At 49.7% G+C, this 25,971-nt stretch overlaps 1 protein-coding gene across 10 annotated transcripts in view; it reads right to left on the bottom strand.

Moving 5' to 3' along the window:
* Positions 1-25,971, bottom strand: part of CLEC16A (C-type lectin domain containing 16A) — a 196,676-nt gene that overhangs the window by 26,052 nt on the left and 144,653 nt on the right. For 6 of the 10 annotated variants that reach the window (XM_077906633.1, XM_077906636.1, XM_077906631.1 and 3 more), the window contains exon 21: positions 25,346-25,513. The exons of 1 other annotated variant lie outside the window; for it this stretch is intronic. In XM_077906633.1, the coding sequence (XP_077762759.1) occupies positions 25,346-25,513 (168 nt within the window). The remainder of the gene's footprint in view (positions 1-25,345; positions 25,514-25,971) is intronic. 3 more of the 10 variants (XM_077906638.1, XM_077906640.1, XM_077906639.1) reach the window with 1 other exon arrangement.

Genomic DNA, 25,971 nt, shown 5'->3' with positions numbered 1-25,971 from the left:
GTAACTGGCAAACCAAACGAAGCGCTCTGAAATGTTTAAATATTGAACATCCTTTTTCTCCTTCCTCCACATTTATTATTAACTCGGACCCGCATCACTGTGTACGTTGACCGTTGACTTCATTTCTTCCCAAGAATCCATGACCAGATGGACAATGCTAGGGGCTGCTGAGTGGGGGCGGGGGCTGCGATTTGGGTTTTTTTCCTTTCATACCCTCGCTGGAAATCCTTTACGGTCAGCTTGTTTTTAGAGCCATGAATTCCTGGAAACGTCTCAGCCTTTCAATGACCCCTGGCGCCCGAATGCAGATGATTAGTGCCCCAAATATTGACAGACTGGACTTTTTTCCCCTTCCCAACAAGGGAGCAGTGTCAGCGCGAGGCAGCACGGAGGATGCTGTGGCCACCGGACAAGTAAGGTTGTGCAAACATCATTCAGACAGGCGCTCTATTGTTTGGGACCGTGGTTCTGTTGGCTTTGCCCAGGTAGAAACAATGCCCGTTGTGCCAACATCAGAAGTGCCCGGTTTTTTGGTTTGGTTTCATTTTGAAAAATAAATCTGTCTATGGATACCAGATGTCCTCTGCTTGGTTCTGACACACAGGGAGGAGGCTGGTGGTGACCCGGCTCTGACATACGAAGTGCATCAGATGTCAGCAGCCTGGGCCAGCCGCCAGCAAACTCAGAGCCGGGCCCGGCGTCATTCCTCATGAAGAGGAACCTTCGGGTTTGGAAATAGAAACCTAAAAATCTTTCCAGAAGACAAGGCAGCACCGTTTCTTGGGAACAAGTCAGGGGGGCTAGTGTGGGCCATCCATTATGCCCAGGCAGAGCGCGGCTGCCCTGTCAGAAGGAAGCTCCTCCGGACCCGCCAGCAGGGCAAGCTGGCTGTACGCATTCGCTTTTCCTGGGCTTTTATCTGTTCAAGTGAAATTGTCCCAAATGACCGGCCTACAGCTTCCACTTTCTTTTAAAAGACGGTACTACATTTGAGATCGATGTTTTCCCCTGAAATGCTGGCTAAATTTATCCTTCCCTGCATCCTGCTCTCCGGTCTCTGCGCTAAGCTGGCGAGCAGCGCTGGCCTGGCCTTGCTGAGTGAAGCGCCTGTCTTGCAACACTTGCTCCTCGCTGGGAGGACCCGAGCACCTAGCCCCTGCCTGTCCTTTTGTTCACCACAAGCACCAAAACCCCAGTTCTCTTAAAGATGCCTCCTCTGTCTCATTCTCTGAGGTCCCCGTGAAGTAAGCCCCAGCTGCTGGGGCTCTTTACCTGGCCTCAGCTCCCATCACCTACCCTGAAAAGCCATCAGGTTGGCTGGCTCTGAACGGCTCCTGAGAACCCCCTCCCTGGCCGGCCCCTGCCCCCCAGAGTGGCTGAGTGCTCATTATTCGACTGCCTTTCGAAGTAGCGGGATGATGTAGCGGCTGTGGGCTTTGCAAACTGGACTAAACCAGAGAACTTACTTCTGCCTCCTGGTCTTGCTTGGCAAGCTGCCCTGTGAGTGAAATTTCACTGATTGATTTAATGCCTGATGCCCAGAAAGCCCAGTATTTCTGAAATCTTTATTCGTATATGCGGTTGTAAGAGAACATGCCCTAAACAGACACTTTGAGCTACGGCTTCTATTTTGCTGTTAACCTGTGGACTCTCTTTTTGGCAGGAATAAGAGGCAAAATAAAATGAGGCTGGGTAGAAAGCATGCACGTGCCCATGCCGGCAGGCACGTGCACACATGCCGTGGGGAGGAGTTCTGCCTTGAAGCACTGGAGAGCCCCACTGAACGAAAGTGGGGGTACAGGTGTGGCCATCCCCCTGGACGTCCCCCACCCTACTCTGCTTCCTGGAAAGCAGCCTGGCAAGGTTCTATCAAGAGCTTTAGATATGGCATTCTTGTTGACCTTAAGAAATAGTTTCCAAAAGAATAACTGGAAACATGGAAAAAGATTCCTGTGTAAGGATATTCATCATAGGTGATGCAGAGTGCAGCAGAAACAACGTTAAGCAGCCAATGTAAGTGGCTTGGCTAAGTAAATTTCGGCTGAACTTCAGACTGTTAAGAGCTGAACGGTGTCTCCCCAAAATTCTAATGCTGAAGTAACCCCCTAGTACCTCAGAATATACCTTTATTTGGAAACAAGGTCATTCTGCAGATGTAAGGAGCTGAGATGAGGTCATCAGGGGTGGGCCCTAATCCAGGGTCAGTGGTGTCCTTATATAAAGGGGAAAGGTGGGCCCATGGCATGCAAAGGGGGAGCTCCATCTGAAGATGAAGGCATAGATCGGAGTGATGCTTGTACAAGCCAAGGAACCCCAAGACTGCCAGCAAAGTACCAGACCCTAGTAGAGAGAGGTATGGCTTCTCCCGGCCTCCTTCAGAAAGAACCAACCTTCCAACACCAAGGCTTCTAGATTCGAGAGACAATACATTCTTGTCTAGGCCACTACTTCTCCAGCACTTTGTGACGGCAGGTGGGAGAGGCAATACTCAGACCACGGACTGCTAGGCAGCCATTGGTAATGAAGTGTAGGAAGAGGTATTTTGCAGCACGGGGACGTGCTTCTGACGTGGCAGCAATGTTGGGATAAGCAAAACCCCACAGCCCAGCAGCTCTGAGCTGCACGTGTGCACAGAAAGGTGCATCCGAGGATGTCCAACTCCGTGCTAGCCTGGGACAGTGAAAACCTAGAAACGATCAAATGCCCAGCCAAAGACACCCCATGCACCCATGCTATGGAATACTGCACCACCACGAAATGGAAGGAGTGAAATCTGTACCTGTTCACATAAAGATTTTTACTCACAGTGGTGAAAATTAAGCTGCAGAAATGTGTTTGGAATTAGAATTCTGTTTAGGTTTAAAGAGTCGGAGGAGTAGCCCAAAGCATAAGACAATTACAGATTCAGGACTCCTTCTCCTAAACCCTGAGGCTAGACGTGTTTTAGAAATTAGAGTCTTTAAGGCTTTAAAGGCCATGTGGCTGACACACATACTAAGTCACACCCTCAGCCTATCTCTGACAGCTAAAACCCCAAATATTGCATTTCTGCAGGAAAAACACATGCATACATTCACAATAAATGGCATCTGCGACTCTTATAAACACCTTACAAATAGGTCAAGGCAGTTTCTGCCACCAAGTGAGTTATGAAAAATCCTTTGGTTTTCAGCGCTGTCTGGATTTCAGAATTGCAGAGAATGGGCTGTGGTCCCTTCCTGTCTGCTGCTTATGGGCACAGATAGAAAGCAACGGCATGCAGAAGGATCTGGAAGGAGAGAAGCCAAACTGTGGGGTGCCTGGGGAGGGGTGGGAGTAGGAAAGAGTACTCAAAGGGGACTTAAGTCCCATTTCGAAAGCTTTTTTTTTTTTTTTAACTTTTCTAAAAGAAGAATCAACTCATGTATTTCTTGGACAGCTAAAAATTAGGGAAAAAAGAAGACACAGATGAAAAGAAAGCAGAAATATTAACAATGCTTTTCTCTGCTGTGGGAGGATTGTGGTGATGCTTTCCTTCTTGCACTTTTACAGTTTCTATTGATAAGTTTCTACATTCGGGTAAGAGTGCACACAGATGAACAGAGCAAGCCCGTGGTGACGGCGGGACAGCTGACTGCTGACCGGTCCCGTCCCTCCCTGTCATCGGCAGCTCATCCCCCAGGGCCTTGATGACCTTGCAGGCCGGCTCCCAGACTCGCTGCCACCGCTACCCCCGGGGCTGCTCCTGCTCTGAGACTCAGCGTGCCTCCGTCACCATGAGATATGGCCTCTTCCCGGGGCGCTGCTCACACACTGGCCACTTTGATTCATCATCTCTCTTACTCTCTCTGTCCTTTATTCTTCTGGCCTCATTGGCCTTTGATTGCTTTTCGGGAGTTTATCATATTGAACTTTTATCCCTTTCCAGGAAACCCTATTCTTTTTTTCTCTTCCCTTTCACAATTAATAAATAATCGTGAGAGCACTTATTTGGACAGAAGCACATCCTGCCTTCTAAACAGAACAGCTGGAGTGTTTCTTTGGGGCTCCTCTGGGCCTGTGAAGGGCACATCACCTGTCTCAGAGAAAGAGCATTTCAGTCTGTCACCGTGCTGCAGGGACGGGGGTGGGATGGGGTGGCTTTGGGGTGGTGGGATCAGTGCTGTTCTCCTTAGGTGAGCGGCTCCCGACTCTCCAGGACCTCTGTGCTTTCCCAGCCATCCTCTAAGGAGGGGCCAGCCGGGGCAGGTGCTGGCTGGAGGTACTGAGCGCTGGGGTAGGGACAGGGAAACAGAGGTTCAGTGTAAGAGAATGTGGGCTTTGGGGGCAGACAGATGGGTTAAAATCCCAGCCTGCTGCTGCTGGCCTGTGTTGCCCTGAGCCTCGGTTTCCCTGGGAATAATATGGAGGAAGTCATCCCTGCCTTACGCACTGTTGTGAGGACTTAGCATGGGGACTGATAGGTAGCAACTGGCCGATAAAACAGCAGCAGGCACTGCTAAGTGGTAGCTCCAGCCGCAGCTCTGAGCACTTATTTCCAGACATCCTTCACCAGTTTCTACCAGGCAAAAAGAGGAGCACAAACGACCCTAATCATCTCCAAGAAGTAACGTGGAGCCTTTGGGATCACATTTTTTTTTTTTTTTTTTTAAGTCACTGGAGTGAGCTGGGCAGAGTGGCTGCCCGCATCACCTACCAGCACTAGGGAGGGACCCCCGGAGCAACAGACAAAAACTAATCTGTTTTTATCTCACATCCACAACACAAATCCTCTGCCACCTCAGAAGTTTTCAACAAATGCTCGAAGCAGTGATTTTAATACCTACTTTCTTTCCCAGAAGCCTCGCTTCTGAGGTCAGACCACAATCAAAAGAGATTTCTGGAAAGGTATGAAATGCAAACTTATCTCATAATTTACAGGAAAGGAAAGGGAACAGGAGACTATTTTACCAGTAAGAACAGAGTCTTCTCTTCAAAGTCAAAAATAAATGGAAAAAAGGCAAATTTTGGGGAAGAGGAAGGGTGCCAGGTAAGTCTGCACTGCATCAAGGTTTCCAGATTATTCCTGTGTTGCGCGTTCCAATTTTTTTCCCCCCACATCTGGACTACTTTAAGGAAAATGCTGCATAAATCGGACTATTTTATGATCAAAATAGGATACAAATGAGATAATCCAGTCTTTAGAAAAAGATGACAGCTTTGTGACAGGCTGACTAGTTTAGAACTGTTTTTAAACATACCACAGCTTTTGGGGCACCTGGGTGGCTCAGTCAGTTAAGCATCTGCCTTCTGCTCAGGTCATGATCCTGGGGTCCTGGCATAGAGCCCCGAATTGAGCTCCCTGTTCGGCAGGTGGCTTGCTTCTCCCTCTGCCTATCTCCCTTCCACTGCTTATGTGCACTTTCTCTCTCTCTCTCAAATAAATAAAATCTTAAACAACAACAACAACAACATACAACAGCTTTCTCAAGATATACTTCACACACTATGTAATCTACACAATTTAAAGGTACAATCCCATGGTTTCTAGTCTATTTACAGAATTATGCATCCATCACTACAGTTAATTTTAGAACACTTTCGACCTCCTTCTAATTAGTGCGATTGTAACTTGTAGCAGGGGTTGCAAACACATTTATCCCCAATCATATGAACGAGGCTGCAAGCTGGCCTTTTAAAAAACCTTCCACTCCAGATTCTGACATTTGTTCTCCTGAGTGTGGTGTAAAACATCTCATTCTTCATGTCAGGCCGGAGTCCATGAACTTCTATTCCAAAAGATTCATCAGAAATACGTCCTGGGGCAAATTCTTCCCTCCAGGCTCTGTTCACATGGGAAGAGACTTGGGTCATTGCTGGGCTGAACCCCTTCCTAGGAAATAGGCCTGGGCTCTGTGCCCCACTTATCTGGTCAGAGCGGAAAGTGACAAAAACGGGGAATTCTGTGCACAAACTGGTGGAGGTTATCACCTGGACAGCAATGTTTTCATTCTTTGGGGATATGGGCAGCCTGCAGGCCCAGGCATCAACAGCTCTCCTGTCAGGGATGGATTCCTGCCCAGCTTTGCTCCTCCACTTCCTCCCAGGCCAACAACCCTTCCTCAGAGATTCTTTCCTGGTCTCCCTGTCCAGGTCAGATCCCTCTATTGCATACTATCCCAGGTCTCAGCTAGTTCCTTCACCGGGTCCCAGGTGAAGTTCCTAGTTCCTAGGACCTTGATCATGGTTCATATCTCTGGAATCCACAGTACCTGGGGGCTCCAAAGAGACTAGTCTGTTCAGCATAAACTCTGAGTCCACAATGAACAATGTCTTACACGTAAAGGGGGTACTGAAGATTTGTTGGTTCCATTTATCAGTCTTTCTTCCGGTACAATCACCCACCCATCCATCTATCTACCCACCCATTCACCCATCCATCAACCTACCCATCCATCTATCTACTCACTCATCCAATACTTTCCAAGTGCCACCTATATGGCAAACCTCCCAGTGCAGCTCCAGGAGTTGGACATTTAGTTGGACATTTAGTGTCTTGGAAACAAGACAGTGTCTGCTCTCTTGGAGCTTACAGTTCAATAATGGGAAGGGGAAGGACAGGGATTGGGTGGGCAGAAAGTGGAGAAACAAAAAATGTTGGGAAGAAACCAATGTTATGAAGAGAAGTGAGCAGGGCAGGGGCATCTGGAGTGCCGGGAGTGGGGCAGGGCTATGGGTTACACATGATGGTCAGGAAGAGCAGGGACAGAGAGTTCTGACAAAAAACCCTAAGGCAGTGAGGACAGAGCCACACAGGTACCTGGGATGAGAGTGCTCCGTGTAGGGGCTGGGAGGCAGGCACACTGGGTCATGTCAAGGCTCAGCTGGGGGCTTCTGTGGCTGCCCTGGAGTTGGCCAGGGAGATAGTGGAAAGACATGAGGTCTTGAGGGTCTAGACTGTGGAATCTTGGGGGCCCCTGTAAGGAATGTGACTTTTATTCTGAGTGAAAGGGAAGCCAGTGACACATTTAAGCAGAAGACACACATGATCTAACTTATACCTGAAAAGGATCTTTTTAGCTACCGTGTTGGGAACAGACTGAAGAGGCTAGGGAGTCAGGGTAGGGGGTGGGTGGAAGTTGGCAGGGTGATGGGGACGATTCTGAAGGCCAAGATCAGGAGTCAGCAAACAACATCCTGCAGGCCAAATCCCAAAAGCCTGCCTGCATCAGGCCTGTTTTTTCCAAGTGACATTTTACTGGATGGGGCCAGGCCTGCTGATTTACATATTATCCAGGGCTGTTTGGCTACAATGGTAGAGTGAGACTATGACAAGGACCACATGGCCAGCAAAGCCTAAAATATTGACTACTGGGCCCTTTAAGAAAAGTGAGCCAATCCCAGCCTAGGAGATGGGGTACAGTGCTGGGAGAGACTGGGATCCTGACTACATTTCCCAGGTGTGCTAAAAGGCAGGGAGAGCTCTGGCCCTGCGGTGGACAAGTGCTCTGATTTCCAGCTGCTCTGTGTGAGAGCTGGTTTTCAGCTACTGCTTCTTTCCAGCTAAGTGTAAGTCATCAGATCCCATGGGCAGCCCAGCCTGGGGCCGGCCTCTGTGAGCGACTATCTTCTTGCTGCCAGCCCAGTGTGTGGTCAGTTTAGATGGAAGCCTTCCTGTCCCAAACTGAAGCCATCAGCAGCTCCCATGGGCTCCTTGATGAAGTCCAAGACAGTCACCCCTGCATGAGAGACTGTTCCCACACGTCTCATCTCTTGCTGCCTCCTGCCCTGCATACCTCAGGCTGCTTGCAGAACCCACACACATACCATGCTTTCCAAAGCCTAGAGCCTGCCATCTGCCCAGCATGCCTCCATGTTTAACCCAACCCAACCCATCCATCAAGACCTCCTTCTGGAGCCTTCCTCGCCCTCCAGTTCTGGTTGGGCTGGCCTCCCTGTCCTGGGCTACCACATTACAGCAAGAATCAAACCACGTAGCAATAGTGTGTTGGGTGTGGTCTTCCCCAGGACACCATGAACTCCTGAAAGGTGAGGCCCACCCAGAACCTTCTGCTCTCCAGTTCCTGGCAGAATGTGATGCAGAACCCATGATAGGTGTCCTAGAAGCACATTGAGCACTGGTCTCTCCCGAAATGGGGTCCAGGGCACCAGATATATCTTCCCCCAAACCCTGAACATCCCTAAGGAACAGCTGCTCTGATGGAGGAGAGAGCCTGTCTGACCACACCTCCAGCTCACCAAGCTCTCAATCCATCTCTGGGCTACAGCTGACACAGCTGGTCACAGGGGCGCATCAGATCTCTGGAGAAGGGACCTCAGTCAGTCATGCTGGGCCCTGTGTTGTACAAGGCAATGGTAGGAGCATGGTGAAGATTTGTGGATTAAAGAAATGACAATCAGGCCACAACATTTGACCCCAGTGGTCACCCAGACCCTCTTCTTAAGCCACCTAAGGGAAATTCAGTGAGATCTCTTCATCTCTAACAGTGTTCTCAAGACTGGATGGCCTCTAGAATGAGCCAGGGAACTTCAAAAAACACCGACTACCCTCTCCTCATTCTGATTTAACTAGCCTATTCTGGGCTTTTCAAATGCTCTCAAGGAGATTCTAGAAATGCATAGCCAGAGTGGAGGGCCACAGGCAGGGTTGGGTTGGTTCAGCCCAGGGCCTCAGAATGGGAAAGATCTTGCATGGGCCAGGATTCCTCTGCCCCCAGGAAACTATGAGGACAGGTCCCACAGGATCCTCTGGCTGACGGAAGGGGTCCTAGTTGACTGCCTTTCTGACCACCCAGTTGGCCATCTCACAGTTGACATGGAGCTACTGGACAGGGCCACCTGCTTGCAGGAGCAAGGAGCTGACCCAAAGGCCTCTCCGAGCCGAGCAGATCCTATTGCCTCCAGCAACAGGTGAACGAGGCCACTCTCCAGGCCGAGGCTGGAGGGACACCCCCAGACACTGCCCAGCACACTCGGTCCCTTGACTCCTTGGGGGTAGCACTGTTGTGCCTTGTTTGGATGGGGTTCTGACCAGGGCTCAGGGATGTGCTTACTCTAAGGAGGATGAAGTGGGGTTGGAAGTCATCCGCACGAGGTGTTTGCTGGAAAAAAGCCATGTGCCAGGGATAGGAGACACCTGCAAAGTGCAGTGTTGGGGCTTCTAGCTGTTTGCAAACTGGAGGTCAGTAACTCAGAAGAGTAATTATCACCCCATGGGCTTGTTAGTTACGGGGTGATGATCCTTCTGGGGGGCCTCTGAGCTGTATCAGTGATAACAGAAGATGGGGAATAAGGGTAAGAACACAGAGAGGGAGGCTGGCAAGAGCATGGGCCAGGTCTAGGCAGAACAGGACACAGGAGTTGCTGACTCGCTGTGTAAGTCTAGGTAAGTTCCTTAACCACCCTGGGCCTCAGGAAACTTCAAATGCAACATGAGCAGAGGTCTGCCTCTCTCCAGGCAGGTTCAGAAGGCGAGATAATGAATCCGTGGAACATGCTTGGTACAGAGCTTGAAGCACAGAAGATGGCCCATCGATGGGAGCAACATCACTGTCACAGTGATGGGGAACCAGGGAGCCTGCCTCTGTGGCAGTGACAGGGAGCCTGCCCTCTCGCTCTGTGCTCAGCTTCCCTACACATGCTGTCCCTGGCCTGGAACACCTTGTCCCCTCCCATCCAGTTGGCTGCACTGAGTCCTCCCACTGTCAGCCCACACCACTTCTGTAGGGAAGCCTCCCTGATCCCCGCTGGAGAAGACCAGGTTCCCCATTATTAGCTAATCATTGGTTGGTACAATTATATGAATAATGTTATTTCTACCAGATTGCAAGCTCCATGTGGCAGGGCCATGAGTGTCTGGTTTGCTCCTAGTTGTCGCCTCAAACCCAAGCCCAGCCCCTGCCACACAACAGATACTGAATATGTGTATGCTAACCCAAAGACTGAATAAAAGGATGAACTCCATGGATTTCCACAGAAGCCCATCTTTGTGGAGCCATGACGACAACAAGCTCACATCAATGAAGAGCTTAACTACATGCCCTAGAACCTCCCAGAAAGTTTCTAAATTCACTTCTGACCAGCAGACCTTAAATCTTCACTGCAGAGGTGTCTGTACTTAGCTGGCACATCAGTATTTCCCACTGCAGGTCAGTGCTTTATTATTATTATTACATTTTTTTTTTTAAAGTGTTCTGGCTGAGAGCCAGCCCAGGCTGCAAAAAGTAGGAGAAAAAGCTGTTGATACATCACACCTAGTGGGCAGATGTCAACTAGCCTGGAAAGCCTAGACAACCACTTAGTGCCACCTGCCACGCACAGGAATCTCGGGCCTGATTTATCAGTGTGCTCTGGCAAGCGTGCTCAGAAAACCCTTCTCGGCCCAGGAGCGCGGCTGGGCTCAGGAACCACGTACGTGTAAGGGGCTGCGGTTGAGATTACGGTGTCCCAGCTACCAAATATGGCTCCACCAGGGCAAAACTAAGAATTTCCTCAGGACCCCAGGCCCTGAGGAGGACCCCGGGACACGGGACTGGGCAGACTGTGGGGTCTGGGAGGAGTGGGTTTCAGCAGCACCACCGATGACTATGCGACCTGGGGCAAGTTACTTAACCTCTCTGTGCCTGAGACTCCTCAGCTGTTAGGTGGGGATAGTAACAGGGCCTTCCTCCCCAGGCTGTTGTCACCTGGATGGTGGAGATACTTAGCCAGACTGACGAGCTTCAGAAAACGCTCTTTAGTGGTAGGCGAGCCACTAGACATTTCGACCTCATAACAGCTCGAGGGGTAGAGTGCAAAGTACACCAGGGCTTCCCGGAGGTATGGCCTGGCTGGTCACCTCCAGGACCTCAGCTTCCCTCTCCCCATGGCATTATTGAGAGGATGAATGTGGAATGCTCTGCTGACCCTGAGTGGCTACATGAGGATGAGGACGTAAGGGGACAGTGCCATCCTTAGGAGCGCATCTGTCACAACCAGGCAACCTGCATCCAAACCCATCACTGACTGCGCTAACCAAGGGTGCACCCACCCTGCCCTGGCTCTCAGCTTCTGACGGCCCCCTCTGGCCCCTGCACTGCTGTCTCCAATCCACTCCCCACCCAATGGCACAAGGATTTCAGACAAACACGGATCAGGCCTGTACTCCCTGGCTTGAAGTCCAGAGGGTTCAGGATGAAATCCACATCTCCCCCTAGCCTGCCACTCCCGCCTGAGCTATCTTCTCTATCTACCTCCCCTTACTCCCCACATTCTAGCAGCATCGGGCCTCTAGGTGGCCCCCTGTCGCCCCAGTAACTTCTGGTACAGTGGACACCCCATTTCTAGGTCTGCTTCTGCCACCCAGGCTGCCAGCTGGACGAGGGCTGGGAACGGAGCTGCAGGAGGTACTCTGCGCGCTTGCTGGAAGAATGCACAATGGTTGAGGTGACGCTGGCTTTGGTGGCTCTCGCAGGGCAGGTGCCCAGAAGTCCCCTTGACTGGCAGAGCCCAAGAGCACCAGCTAGAACACTTGAGAGTGGCCTAGAGGAGCTGGCCAGCTGCCCCATAAGGGGCTAGAGTTCCAGCCACGAGGCTGAAATGTTGGCCTACTACCCCCAAGGTCGACCTGGGCAGGCTGCTGCAGCCCTCTAGGCCCTGACTCCCTTTTCTCCAACATCAGAGACTGATACTTACTGGGGTGTTGTGGGACCCCTTACAGGGGGCTGGCCCAGGGCTAAGCTCCTGACCTTGGGAGGTAGGCTCTATCATACAGAAGAAGAAATGAGGCTCAGGGGCCTTTCAGAACTTTCCCGACAACACACAGTTGTCAATAGGTAGGTGCCGAAAAAGCTAGGTGGGCTAACTCCAGGGCGTGTGCGCCTAACCTCCTCACGGTGAGAGCTCCCTGGCAGGGCAGTAGCATGATTTAAACAGCATGGTGGCATAGTTCTGGTATACAGCAGATCCCAAATGTTGGTAGCACGTAAGCTGCTTGAGGCTGTGGGTATCTCAGTAGGCACGAAAGGCACCTCTGCTGACCCAGTGGGGACACAAGTCGGTGCAGGGTGTTTCTGCATCTGCTCTGAGGTGGAGTGAAGAGGTCAGAGAGGGGACAACGAGCAGGCCATGCCTCCACCACATGCAGGCATTGTTTTAGGAGGCCAGAACGCTGCTCTGAGCTGTTGGATGCTTTCCTTGGGCATCAGGCTGGAAATCTGTTTTTGTTTTGTTTTTAAAAAGCATTTTTTCAGAATGCCCAAGATTTTATAAAATGTCAACTATCCCAGAACATTATCCAGGATACTAAGGGTAGGGGTGGGAGGCTCATTCCATCAACATGGACTCTTCCCGCCATTGGACTGACCCCACGATTTAGGAGGACCTGTTCCATCCGGGAGGCTGGCGTGTGCATTGTACCCAGCACCTGAGGCCCAACTGTCAGCCTGTGAAGTCAACATACTCAGAAAGCCACAACAAAGGACTATTTGATCTCAGAAGCTCCAAAGAGCCCTTAAGTCAACTTAGCAAGAAAGGAAAGAACACTGAACAAGAGATAACCTTCTTCTCAGGAAACAGGTAGAAGCATTACAAAGAGCAGGAGTTTGAAACCACGCTCAACCTCTCTGGGACCCTGGGGAGGGCTTTGCATCTCAGTCTTGCTTGCCCCAGTTGCAAGAGTGGGGTTAGTGACACGACAGTTTTTACACACTTCTCTATTTTACATAAAGCAACTTGCTTATTGCCTAGCAAGCACATAGCAGGCATTCAATAAATGGAACTTTCATCCTGCACCTTTACAGAGTCTGTGAAGCTAGAAGCATACCACATACGGTATGCACCTGAATTTTTACCAAACTTGCAACTGTTTTCAGAGGAGTCATTGCAGATCATAGCTCAAACTTCGTATTTCATGCAGTTGAAGCATCTACTGCCCAAATCATGGAGTGATTTCAGGGACTTGAGTTCACGGCAGGCAGCAATGGAAACAAAGTCAAACAATTCATCAGCCCCGATTTGACGGGCTCTGGGATCTCTTTTTGCAATTACTCTGAGGCTTAAGGAGCAGACTGTTTAAGTGTGAAGAGATGTCACAAGACAGCCATTCCTGCCACAGTGGGATAATATTGACTTTTGGCCCTCTGGGAATCTGAGATGTTGAACAAATAATACTCTGTATGTGTTTCTGGAGAAAAGCACATTCATACAAAATGCCATAGCTGGACAGCCACGAATAAAGAAGGCTGTACTGAGTCATGGGATGCTGGCTACAGAGAGAAAAGAATCGAAGACAGTCCTAACTCCAGTGGAGATGCCAGGAGGTAGGAGGAGAACCTACGGGGGGTTATATCATGCCATTATGCCCTGTCTGCAATGACAAGCCACGCGGAGGGCAGGCCAGCCCTTGGAGGCCCCACGCCCACTCCTGGGAACCTTTCCAGGCCTCACAGCTCCTGGTGGCCTCCTGGACAGAACAACATCCACAGGAATGAGGATTTTGCTGGCTCAGAAGTTGGGATCGTCAAAATGCCCTTGGTAGCCACATGCACTCAGAAGGTCCAGAGAGAAAGGGAGACTCCTTGATGTTTTGCCTTAAACTAGCCCTGGGAACCTCCCTCTTCCTCCACCCACATACTTCATTGGCCACCAAGTCCTGTTAGGGCCACAGCCCCAGATATTTCTGGACTCGCTTCATGGTTACTTACTCCAGGGAAATCCTTGCGCAACGGTGTGCAGAGTGCTCATTATTTGTTAAGGACAAGAAATTAGCCATGACCTGAATGTCCATCAATGGGGGACTGGCTAAATAAACAGTGGTTTGCCCACATGACAGACTGCTCAGCAGCAATAAAAATGAAAGTGGAGACTCATGTAAACTAATAGAAAAAAAAAAATCCAAGACGTAAGAGTGAAAACGACGTTCGCTTGTGTGAAAAAATACAAAGGCCACGCAACACGGTAGTACAAGACTAGTAGGTACATACACAGAGAAAGGTATGGAAGGGGGTGCACCCTGGTGAGAAGGGAGTAGCTCTGTGGAGAGACCGCTTCTCACCCCTACTGCGCAGGTGTGGCACGCCAATGGGCGGGCAGAGAGGGCCTTCTGTCTCTGCCGCCCGTGCCCTTCCGGATTCCAGTGAGGAAAAGCCCAAGTCCCCTGACTCCTCATTCCTTGGCCTTAGCACCTCCAAGGGCTTCCTATAGCTCCCAGGGTACAGTTTAACTCCTCAGCAGGCTGCAAGCCCCCAGCCACTGGGACCCCAACCAGCATTGTGGCCTGTCTCCCTGCCACTGCCCTACCCAGGCCATGCCACCAAGTGTCGCCTGCTCCCTCAGGCCTTTTGCATGTGCTGTTCTTGCCACGCCTACCTCTTTGCTCTGCACAACCTGTTCGTGTATCCCTTTCCCCTATCCAGTCTCATGTGCTGGGCATGCCATTATTTGACTCGTAAAGAAACCTCAGGAAACACTTGCTACATGTGCCCTTCCTTTCCTGACCCTCTTGGGGGTATTTGTCATAGAACTTCCTTGGAACTTTTAAGGTTTCTCTGAAAAAAAAAATACCAGTTCTTTCATCTCCTGTCCTCTTCAGTTTTTCTCCCTGGTCCTTAGGAGCTGCCTTGCTTTGAAGAGGCCACAAAGGAATGGCTTAAAGGAAAGGAATGTGTGGAGGACCCAATGACTGATGCCTCTCTGGGAACACGCAGCACCACTATTGTGTCCCATGCCTGGCTTCTGCTCTGGTTCTGGCCACTCCTAGGGGGGTCCTCATGAATTAACAACTCCTTCTAGCTGTCTGCACACTCAGCAGTGCCACTTAGTTGGTATCTCATTCTCTGGGATCCCGAGGCAGGCACTAGGGATGGGTTCCTGGGAAGTGGTAAAGGGCTTCTCAAACCCAGTTCTAGGGGAGACCCTGGGGTTCCTTGAGCTATTTCAGAGATATTTTAAGGGAAAAAAAATCAAATCAGGGTGGTCTTTTTCCAATTCACAGATAAAATGAAAGGTTAGGGTCTTCTCTATTTCTGGGTTTTATCCCACAAATGAGCCTTTGATCCTTGCCATTCGCTATCACTTGTCTGTTAATGAGAGGCTGTCGGTGGTAGGACGGATGACTCAGCAGCAAAAAATAAACATCTATAGGAAAAGGCTCATAAAGTTTATTCAAATAATTTTATGGATTCTTCCTTTGGTCGCAGACACTTGTATCCATAGAATACAGTCATGTTCTCTAACTGATTTCCATGCTCCTGGCTCACACTATGGGATGGAGCACAATAGCTCATAGGGTTCCCAGAGCACACCTGACTCCCAGATGTTTTGCCACTGAGTAATCTTCAGCACTGAAGACATGGGTGTGGGGAGTAGGCCAGGTGCTCCCCTTGCCTGGGCTGAGGTTCCCTGGTCCACAGACTGAGGAGTGGCACCAGCCTCCCAGGGCTGTCGCGGGGTCCTGTGGGCACGGCCCAGCACAGGCACACAGGAAGCACGGATGGTAGTTGGTATCTCAGGGAGTGGGCCTGTGCTGGGCTGGGGCCATAGGGCAGATTTCTGCTCTTCTCTGGCTCTGGCTCTGCCTGTAGGAGCTACGGGGTCTCAGGCACGTTCCAGAACCAAAGTCTTCATGGCCCTCTGGCAGGAGGCAAAACCTACCCAGGTGTTTTATCAACACCCGATGCAAAGTCTTTCTAAATGAGCAAATCTGTACAACGGTGGTGTGTCTTTTTTATTTACAGCGGAAGGTGCTGCTGGATGATTAACTTTGTGCAAACTGATTTAACATATAGAAAGGGAACCTATTATTTAGGGTCCCGAGGGTCAGCCCTGACTAATCACAGTGACAATAAAAAATACCAAGAGCCTAACCTTCGCTGTACACTGCACACACATGAGGTGTCCTGCTAGGCACTTATGTGGATTAACTCCCATCATGCTCAAGACAGCCTAATGAGGTGGGTGACATTTTCATCCCTGCTATTTTTTCTTTTTAATTGTGGTAAGATACCCATAACATAGAAGTTGCCATCTTAACTATTTTTTTTTTTTTTAGTGTATAGTTTAGTAGTGTTCAGCACATTCCCAGTTCCTCTGTGGATAAACAGGTACAGGGTGTAAGCCGAGTGGCCCAAGGCCACATAATGAGTAGAAGGTAGAGCCACGTCTTGAACCCTGATGCTCTAGCGCTGTGTGACGCCACCTCCCTCTGCTGACTCTCACCTGAGCAAACACCATTGCTGAGAAAAGATACCCATAAGGGACAAACAGAAAGCATGATGGGAAAGGACACTGGATTTGTTTCATGGACAACTCAGGGTGGAGATATTTAGTGCATCCTATCTTTCCTTGTTGCTCTTCCATTTTTTCCAACTGCCCCGCCATAAATGTGCTCAACTTGTACTAGGAAGGCTGACAGTACCAAGGGGCGGAAGGAGCTGCATTCTACGGGGCGGGCACAGGCGTGTGCTGGGGTGCGCACACGGGCACGCAGCCATGCCACTTGCTCTGACACACGCTCGCGCATTCCGTGCTGCCAGCAAGGCTGCCCCTCGGGGGCCTGCCTTGGCCTAAAGAACATTCCAAAGTGCAGTCAAGGTCAAAGGGCAGAGTGAAGCTGGGGTCTGGTCCTTCCCACAACCTCCAGCATAGGCTCTCCACTCTCTTCTCCATATGCAGCTCACGTTGCGTTCCCTGCTCTCTGACATGCTGTGATCACCAGAAGGCTCCTGGGTACACAGTACCCAGTGTGCCCAGTATATACACATTACCCGTAGTGAGGTGGGTAATGACCTGGAAAGGTGAAGCAACACTTAATTCTGTGGAACTCTCTCCTCCTCTCTGTCTCCACCCCCTAGGAAGGCTCATCTGGGACCTGGAGGCTACCTCTGCCTGCTGTCTGTTCTGTTTTGCAAGAGTGCTCCTCAGACACCAAATGCCTGTGTGTCAACTGGGAGACAGTCCAAACCTGGGGGCATGTTCCAGGTGAGGGAACCTTGCAGGCCCTGATTCGGGAACGTGACTTCTTGTGGGCTGTGTGCTCCCAGCTGGACAGTGTGCCCACACTCCCTCTTCACGGCCACCCTGGGGGCTCCACGAGGGGGCGTGGAAAGCAGGGACCCCTGGGACTCAGCACAGGGATGATTTTTGAGTGGAAGCTGATCCCCACACCCCCGATCCAACCACTCAAAGGCTGTTCTCTTAGACACAATTGCCAGAAAGCTTTGAAGAGCATTCAAATGCTGCTGCTTTTGCACAGGCAAGATTTTTTTAAGTCTCATTTCTGCTTTTTGGTCTTAATGGACCAGGAACAAATCTATACAAGGATGGGCTTTTACATGACTGTGAACTCTATTCAGTCTGGAGGTGGGGGTTCCAGGGGAAAAAGAGTGACTTTTCATATGGCTGCTGTGTAGGCTTATCCCTCATCTGGGGGGTGGCGGATGGGGGACGCTGGTGGCTGCCAGTGTGAAGAGCAGTATACAGATGACAGGAACGGGGAATGCTCTGTCTATGCCAGGGCCACCTGACAGCCCGCTCTCTAATGAGGGTCTGTCTCACCAACCTCTGAGAATCAAAGACAAGTGGCAGAGCCATCGGGGTTCAGCCGCCACCAATGCCAGCCTTGAGATGAGGGGCATTTAGAGGCAGGTGGTGGAGCTATGGCTCTCGGCCTGCCCTGTGTGAACTCTGAAGCCTTGGCCCAAGCCTTGGTTTCCCGTATGTAGAACAAGACAAGCGGTACCAGCTCACAGCATTGTCCAGAGCATAGAATCAATGCACACAAACTGCTTGGCACAGTTCATTCTTCTGGTCAGCTTTATCCCATTGCTCCTGGAAACCTGATGTTTTCTGTCTGAAACACACCCACTTCTGGAGCCAACAACGTGGTTTTGCCAGATACTAGTGGGGCATCAGGTGGCTGTGGGGAGGTCACCTTTATTTCTAAAATTGGAAAAGGAGAATTCACTTCAGATGTATCAAAATGGAGTGAAGAACTAATAGGCGCAGTGGCGATGGTGGTAGCAGTGGCTCAGGGTCTGATGCAGGCCGACCTGAGTTCATGGCCTCGCTAGAGGAAGGGCAGGGGCACTTGGTGTAACCTTGGGCAGCCAGTTTCCTTACATGCACAAAAGGAAAATGGAAAACCTCCCTTCTGAGTGTTGGTGGATCAAACGAGAAAATTGCATAAAGTGCTTAGCAGCTCAATACATCTTGCCTTTAAAAAAAAAGGTCTTGGGGTCAGAATCAAGTTTCTCTAACTCAACTGACCCAGTGGTTAGTCTCTGGCCAGGGAACTCAGGGCTGGGAGGGGGGCGGCACTGAGGAGACCAGAGGAAGGTGGCAGGGAGGTTCTTCTTCCTGTGTGACTCCAGAAAGGGCATTTTTTGCCTTGGGGAGCTGGAAGGAGAGAACTGACTCCAGCATTATAATCAGAAACAAGAAAAATAATGGGCCTAAAAAATTAGTTTCTGGGAAACACTGTCACGAGATGACATTAGCACCTAGTACATTATCCCAGGAGAGAAGTCAGGATTGAAGTCTATGAATTAAACATTGATTTTCTTTTTTCTTTTTTTTGGCTGTCAGTTCCGAGGCTTCGTGGTCAGCTCAGCTGGCTCTGAGCACACTGTAATCTTTGCATTCTTCCTCAGTTACTCAGCTGCCAACAGTTGGCTCTGGAACTGGTTGCCTTTCCACAGAACTATTAAGTGTTCTGGGTCAGTGACTGATAGGGCCGGTTTGTTTGCCTTTGATAAAGATAACACTTGTGGAAAGCACAGTGCTCCCCCTGTGCTCAGGGATTTCAATGTTTGCTCAGAGACAGATGGTGCCCTGGACCCAGCAGGACCTGAAGTTGGGACAAGAAGACTGTAAAGTAGAGCTTGGCCCTGGCAGGTGAAGTCTGACTCTCCAGGTGGCATCCTGAGCCACCACCAACAGGTGCCGGACTGAGGTTCGAGCAAGACAGCAACGCCCTGCCGCAGGAGTTGACAGGCTGCTGGGAAGATGAGACACTGAACAATCCATCAGGCCCTGCCTCCGTCCAGCGATCCATGTCCCTACCCGGGTTTGACAGTCACTGAGCACCTGCTCACTCAGTATCAGCAGCTGAAGGCGAGCCACACAGGGACTCCAGGGCCTTCCACGCAAGAGCAGGGCAAGTGACCAGACAGGAAAACCAATGGGCCAACTTCAGCCAATGGCAAGGGCTCTGAAGATAGTGGGAAAACCATTCCATTCTGATGTAGCTATTCCAAAGAACTGGGAGCAGGTGTTCAGATAAAAACTTCCACAAGCACACTCACACAGTGTTGTCTGTACTTGCCAAGAGGTGCAAACCAGCTGCGTGGCCGTCAGTGGGTGAAAAAATGGATGAGTGGAACGTGTTCTATCCACACAATGGCTAGCTCTGACACATGCTATAATGTGGACAAACCTCAAAAACGTGACGCTAAGCGAAAGAAGCCAAACATAAAAGGCTATGCAATGGATGATGTATATGAAATGTCCAGAATAGGTTAAGTCCATAGACAGAAAGCACAGCAGTGGTTGCCAGGGGCTGAGGGAGGGTGAATGGTGAGCGACTGCTCAATGGGAATGGCCTTTAAAAAAAAGGGGGGGGGGATCCCTGGGTGGCTCAGCGGTTTGGCACCTGCCTTTGGTCCAGGGCACGATCCTGGAGTTCCGGGATCGAGTCCCACGTCAGGTTCCCAGCACGGAGCCTGCTTCTCCCTCTGCCTGTGTCTCTGCCTTTCTCTCTCTGTGGGTCTATCATGAATAAATGAATAAAATCTTTAAAAAAAAAAAAAAGGGAATTGCCTTTTATTGGTGGGGGAGAAGGGTGGTGAAAGTATTTTGGAACTAGCAGAGACGGTGGTAGCACAAGACTGCAAATGTACTAAATGCCACTGAACCATATCCTTTCTTTCTTTTTTTTTTTTTTTTTTGAACCATATCCTTTCAAAAGGTTTTATGTTATGTGAATTTCCCTCATGTAAACAAATAAAAGCCACCTGCCACACAAAGAGGGCCTGGGGGTGGGTCAGGGTCCCCAGCAGAGGGCACCCCCTCCCCAGGAGGTATCTGAGTGGAATCCTAATGCTGAGAAGGAACCAGCCACACAGAAGGCTCCAGGAAGAAGTTTGGATTAGAATGGGGAGGGGCAGGGGAAGACCTGAGCAACAGGGACTGTGGTGTTGTGCCCCCCTCCATGTCACCATGACCAGCATGCCAGGTGAACATCTGTGAACAGCCTCTGGGCCAGAAGGAACCTAGCATGGGGGACGAGGCTGCCCTGGGAGGTAAGGCCAGAGCCCTGGCCCTGTGACTAGAGACCGCTGCCCATGCCCTCCCACGGGCACTTCTGGGAACAGCTTCTGCTTGGGGGTGGGCTGGTCCACTTGGTGTTTGTGGAGAGATGCCTCTGTGGTCTAGTTCTGGACATCCTGCCTCCGTTGGCAGATTCCAGCAATCAGCTGTCACCGTGGGTTGGTGGCACATGTCCTCGAGGGCACTAACTATGGAAGGCTGTATCCCAAAGTCAGACGCTAGATCTGGCCGTGCCTGTGCACCTGGACACGCTGTTTCTTGGTGACCCTCTTGGCACTAGCCAGTCACGCACCCAAGCCTCTACCATCGGGGAGCAGAACGTTCTGCAGGGGCGAGAGCCATGAACATAAAATCGGCTAACAAACAGAACTTGTGATTCCTCTCCAAGCCCAGTGGAAGAAGAAAAATATACCAAAGTGGCTAGTCACTTAAGAGCCCTTGATTTATATTCTACTTTAGTATCTCTTGCAAGAAAATGGAAGATACCTTTTCTTCAAATATAATCATTTCCAGCTTGAAAAGGGGGGAAACAAACTGCTCTGTAACAGCTACCTGGGCCCGCAGATGAAATCGGAAGGTATGTCCTAACAGAGCCAGCTTCTTTAGCAGTTTCCCCAAGGCAGGCAAGCAGAACTGTTTTCTCACTATTAATTAGCCCCCAGGGAGGAGTGAGGATCCTACGCAGACTGGGGTTTTTGCAGCCGTATGGCCTATGGTGAGGGACACAGAGCAAGATTATTCCCAAAGTGGGGAGGGATGGCAAGGTGGCACTTGTGGGCTGCCAAGCATCAGAGGCCAACCGAGGCCATGCTTCCGATGGACCCCCTGTGGCCCCACACTTTGGCTTGTGAAAATTTCCAAGGTGAGGGTGAGGAAATTCAGTTGAGTGCAACCAAGCGAAATCTATCACGTGGGTGCACTTGCCCACCCCGGATGTACATCTTGTTCACTCTGGTGACAGAAATGAAGCAGAAGAATGCTTAAGATCTTCTGGGGTCTCCGTTCCCTGGTGTTTCTTCCCTAGCCCAAGTGCCGCAGACTAAACAGCCCACGGGCTGGGACCCCAGAGAGAACTTTATCTTCCCAGTGTTCACTCAGGCGGAAGGCTTTAGTGGGAGCTGCTCTAAGGCTGTGCAGAGCACAAGTGCGGGCTCATTCTCCATCTAATAAATACTGAAGGAAGGTACCATGCTAGGCACTGAGATACAGCAATGAGCAGGACAGATCATGTCCCCATGGAAGTGACGTTCTTCGTGTGGAAGAAAGGCCACAGCCACATACCCAAATATGTCATCCAGGTAAGGAATTGCAGGGAAAATAAATCAAGCTAATGGGGTAGAGGAAGGAGAAGTGAATCAGGAAAGACTTCTTAGAGGAGGCAGCCTGTGGCTTGAGGCCTGTGCCGTAAGAGGAGGCAGCCACATACAGATCCGAGGCAGACTATTCAATAAGGGGGCCCTAAAGCAGGAGAAGGCCCAGTAACTTGGAGGAATGGTTCTCAAAGTGTGGCCTGCGGAACCCTGAGGGGCTCCCAGGGTCAGAACTACTCATGTAAAAAATAGTAAGATAGCATTTTCCTTTTACGTTCACTCTCCCAGGAGTATATGAAGGAGATTTTTAGGGGCCACACAATGTATGCTATGACAATGGATTGAAAGCAGAAGCAGATGCAGGAGCCCAGCTGCCTTCTATTAAGCCAGATATTACAGAGATTTGCAAAAATATAAAACATGAAGTTTGGTTGCTTTTTTTTTTTTTTGTTTTCCTTTTTTGCTTTGGAAAACAGAGTTGTTGTTCATGAAAAAAACTATGTTATTTACATTTACATGTGGTGGTTTATTTTTATTTTAAAAATAAATATGTAAACAGCTAAAGCATTTCTCAGTTTTAATTTGTATCACCTGAAATATCAATAAATATAATCCATATAAATTCTAGCTCTTTAGGATTCTTAAAACTTTTTTTTAAGAGTATAAAGGGGGGTCCTGACACCAAAACTTTGAGAAGCATTGACTTAGCAGCAGGAGCTGGTATAGCTAGGGTAGGAGACAGAAGGAAGTGGGAGGGAGCTGTTCATCTCAGAGACCAGCTGGGGCCAATCTCACAACAACCACACTAGACCAGAGTGAGAATTCGGATTTTCTTCCAAGTGCAATGGGAAGCTGCTAGAGGGGTTGCAGGGAGGGGTATGATGGGATGTGATTTATGTTCTAGAAAGATCCCTCTGGCCAAAAAAGAAGAGGTGAGGCTAGATGCCTGAGAACAGTGAAGATGCTCCTGCATAATCTAGAGCAAGGGCTGGTGGCCAGGGAGAAAAGACGTGATGCACTCTGGAGGCAGAAAAGGCCAGTGGGGATGGGGTGGGAATGAGGAAGATCAAGGATGATTCCAGATGCTGGGTGACTGTGGGGAAGGCTACTGAGACAGCAGGTGGTAAGGAGGGGCAGGGTGGGGAGAGCTCCCCTCTCTCTGAGTCATGCTGAGGCTCAGGGATTTTATTTGCTCTTTAGGTCACAACTCCAACCCAGGCCAGTGCAAGGAAGGCAGCAAGGCCTCTCTCCCCAAGGGCCCAGAGCAGTCATCTCCTCACCATACCTGAGTGGCACTTCTAAGGGCTGTCAAAAGTGAGAGACAGGCAAGGGGCAGATGGCCAGCTTCAGCAGCTACCTTTGCCCTGCCACAATCCCAAATGGCTCAACCTCAAATACCCCAACCCTGGCGCCAACAACAGGACTGTAAGCATTCCAGCATTTTAACTATGCCAGCCGCCCTGCTGGGGAGGCCCAGGCCATGGTAGACAGGATCACACCCCCAGCACTAGATGACCTCACTTCTCCCCTGGAGCCCAGGCAGGGCAGGAGAAGTTAGCAATCAGGCATTGTGAAGCTTTCTGCAAACAGAAGATTATGCAGATGCTGAAGAATGTGACATTTGGCTCTATTTATTTATTTACACTTGCCTTGTTCCAAAAAAGGATGGAATAGAATATAAGGCCAGGGTTTTTCCTCCTTAACCCATTCATTCCTGATATGAAACACTAATGACCACTAAGAAATGGTTTCTTAACATAATGTTTTATGTCAATTATATCTCAATTACAAAAATCACAAAGAAGTGCTTATAGAAATGTAAGTTATAACTGCGTATAGAAAAAAAAAAAGAACAAAAGAAAGAAAAAGGAATGATTTCTTACCAAGCCAATCTGTATTTAACCTAGACTCATGGTCATCATTTATATTTACTTAAAAACCATCTCTATAGGAGACGAAGCAACCTGGACAATTTTTAATAAAGAAGCCTTCAGGGGCGCCTGGGTGGCATAGTCGGTTAGGTGGCTGGCTCTTGGTTTCAACACAGGTTATGATCTCAGTTGTGAGATCGAGCCCCATGTCAGGCTCCATGCTCAGCAAGGAGTCTGCCTGAAACACTCTCTCCCTCTCCCTCTGTCCCTACTTCCCCCTCAAATAAATACATCTTAAAAAAAAAAAAAAAAAAAAAAAAAGAATGCTCCAGACCTGGAGTAGCAGAATTATCTCACATTTCATAGCTGAAAACAGGCGGTGCCAACAATTGGTCTTCTAGATTAAGGCTGGTTTTAAGGATGAAAACAGTCACAGGCAGGGAGTGGCAGCATGAACTGGCACACTTTTCCAGAGTGCATGTTGGGACTACATATGTTGAGACAAAAAGCCTCCCGGCAGATCTACCACTGAGAATTTATCCCACAGACACTCAAGATTTGCAGAGTTATACCAAGGCGCCTCAAGGATGTTTACTATGACATTGGAAAGCAAAACACTGGAAATGACCCAAATGTCCATCAATGCAACATGTTTTTTTTTTTTTTTTTCAATGCAACATGTTTTAAAAGATTTTCTGGTCCAGTTACTCAGTAAAATATCATACAAGAGTTAATCATTAACTAGCACGAAGTCAATCTATATGCGTTAACATGTAACACTAAGTGAAAAAAGAAAAGGCAAGGTGCAGGATTACCTATGTAGTATGATCCCATGTGTAAAAACAGACATTTATGCACAGCATAAAATGAACACTTCTGGAAGGAGAAGTAAGAAACCGTTAACAGTGATTACTTCCAGGGCAAAGTTGATGTATTTCTCCTTTTATCACATCCTGTTTAGGTTTTAAAATATCACATACTCACAGTATATATATTTGTAAGATTAAGTAATGAAGTCAAAGAACAGATATAGGATAAATCACGGAGTGAAGGAAACGAAGGACACTGATTTTGAACAGGTCCTTATGGCGGCACTTTAAATCAATAGCTGTTCTTCTATCCATAACTGCTTTCAAAAACATTTTGCAACATATCAATTGGAGTTCAAAACCCTAAACGCTTGCAGGGGACAGCTTGGCCAACTTTTGGAAGTACTGTAACCAAGGGCGAGGTTCTGTTTTGAGGGATCCAGGTATACATGGATCACGGATTTATCTGAGGTGGATGCACCAGAAGAGGAAGGGGAGAGCCTGCTGGCCCTTCTGGGGAAGCAAAGCTGCCCTCGAACTTTCCCTTCACGTTTCTCTTTTTTGGGAGGGGCTGGGGGAGGTGGTTCGAGATGAGCTTTGGAGAGAGGGGGAAGAGGTGCTCCTAGCTCCCGGATGGAAAACCCTGGCACAGCCCATTCTGAGCTCTCACTTCTTCAGTGGCTGGAAGAGGAACCACACATACTGACTGTCTCACTAGTCATCACACACGGAGAAGGAGACTACTCCTCCACGACCTCAATTACTAACAATCTAAGTGTTTCCAAGAAATTTCCAAGAAACTTCTTAGTCTTAATTCTGAGAAGTTCTACATCCCCGGAAAAAAATCTCTGGAAAACCAAACCCAGGCAGCAGAACACCAAAGAGAAAGCCAAGATTTATTTCTAGGGCTTGTGTTTCATCGTGGGCTATACTTTAACGAATTCTAAGAAACGGGTGCTTCTAGCCGACCGGACTCAGGGGAAAGGAAGCTGGCTCATGCAGGCTCAACAGAGAGCAAGCCCTGGAGCCCCCAGCCGGGGACGAGAGGCGGCGTGGGTTGGGGGTGGCTTACCTGGCACCTTGTCCACGGATGCAAACACAGAGCGTTGTACTGTGGGGTCACTGCTGCCCCGGCGGCACTGGTCGTAGAAACGGAAAGGCAGGTGCTGGGTGGAAGAGGAGGAGCCAAGTCTAAACCCCAGGACTTCGGTCGTCGGCTGGATCGGGAGGTCCAGGAGGGCTATGTTCAAACAACACCGGGGTTCATGCTCATCGCGTGGGCCGGGGGTGTGGGTGACGGGGCTCTGGACGGGGTGGGCTGTAGCCCGCAGTGGCCGCGGCTCTGTCAGGCACGTCACTTGGACAGTGCCAAGCAGGCAGCCGGCAGCCTCGAACTGTGGAGACCGGCGGGAGACTGGCAGGACCCCAAAGGTCCTTTCTGCCTGAGCTCAAAACCTGACCAGTGCCTAGTGGGAGATCCAGAAATGGATGCTGGCCAGTCCCCAGTTTGGATCCTTGGCTTCCGCACGCAACAGACCCTTGCCAGGGCATAGCCGCAGGTGCAATTTCAGACCACAAAGCAAATGGGGCCAGGTGTGCCGTGAAAGTTCACGTATGTGCATGCTCATGGCGAAGAGAGTGTGAGGGAGAACATATCTGCGTGTGTGAGTGGGTATTGATGAGCATGTGTTTATCTGT

Source organism: Canis aureus, chromosome 8 (genome assembly GCF_053574225.1).
Source record: "Canis aureus isolate CA01 chromosome 8, VMU_Caureus_v.1.0, whole genome shotgun sequence".
NCBI lineage: Eukaryota > Metazoa > Chordata > Mammalia > Carnivora > Canidae > Canis > Canis aureus.
Note: the sequence above shows the minus strand (reverse complement) of the source record. Positions and strands in the feature narration are given on the sequence as shown.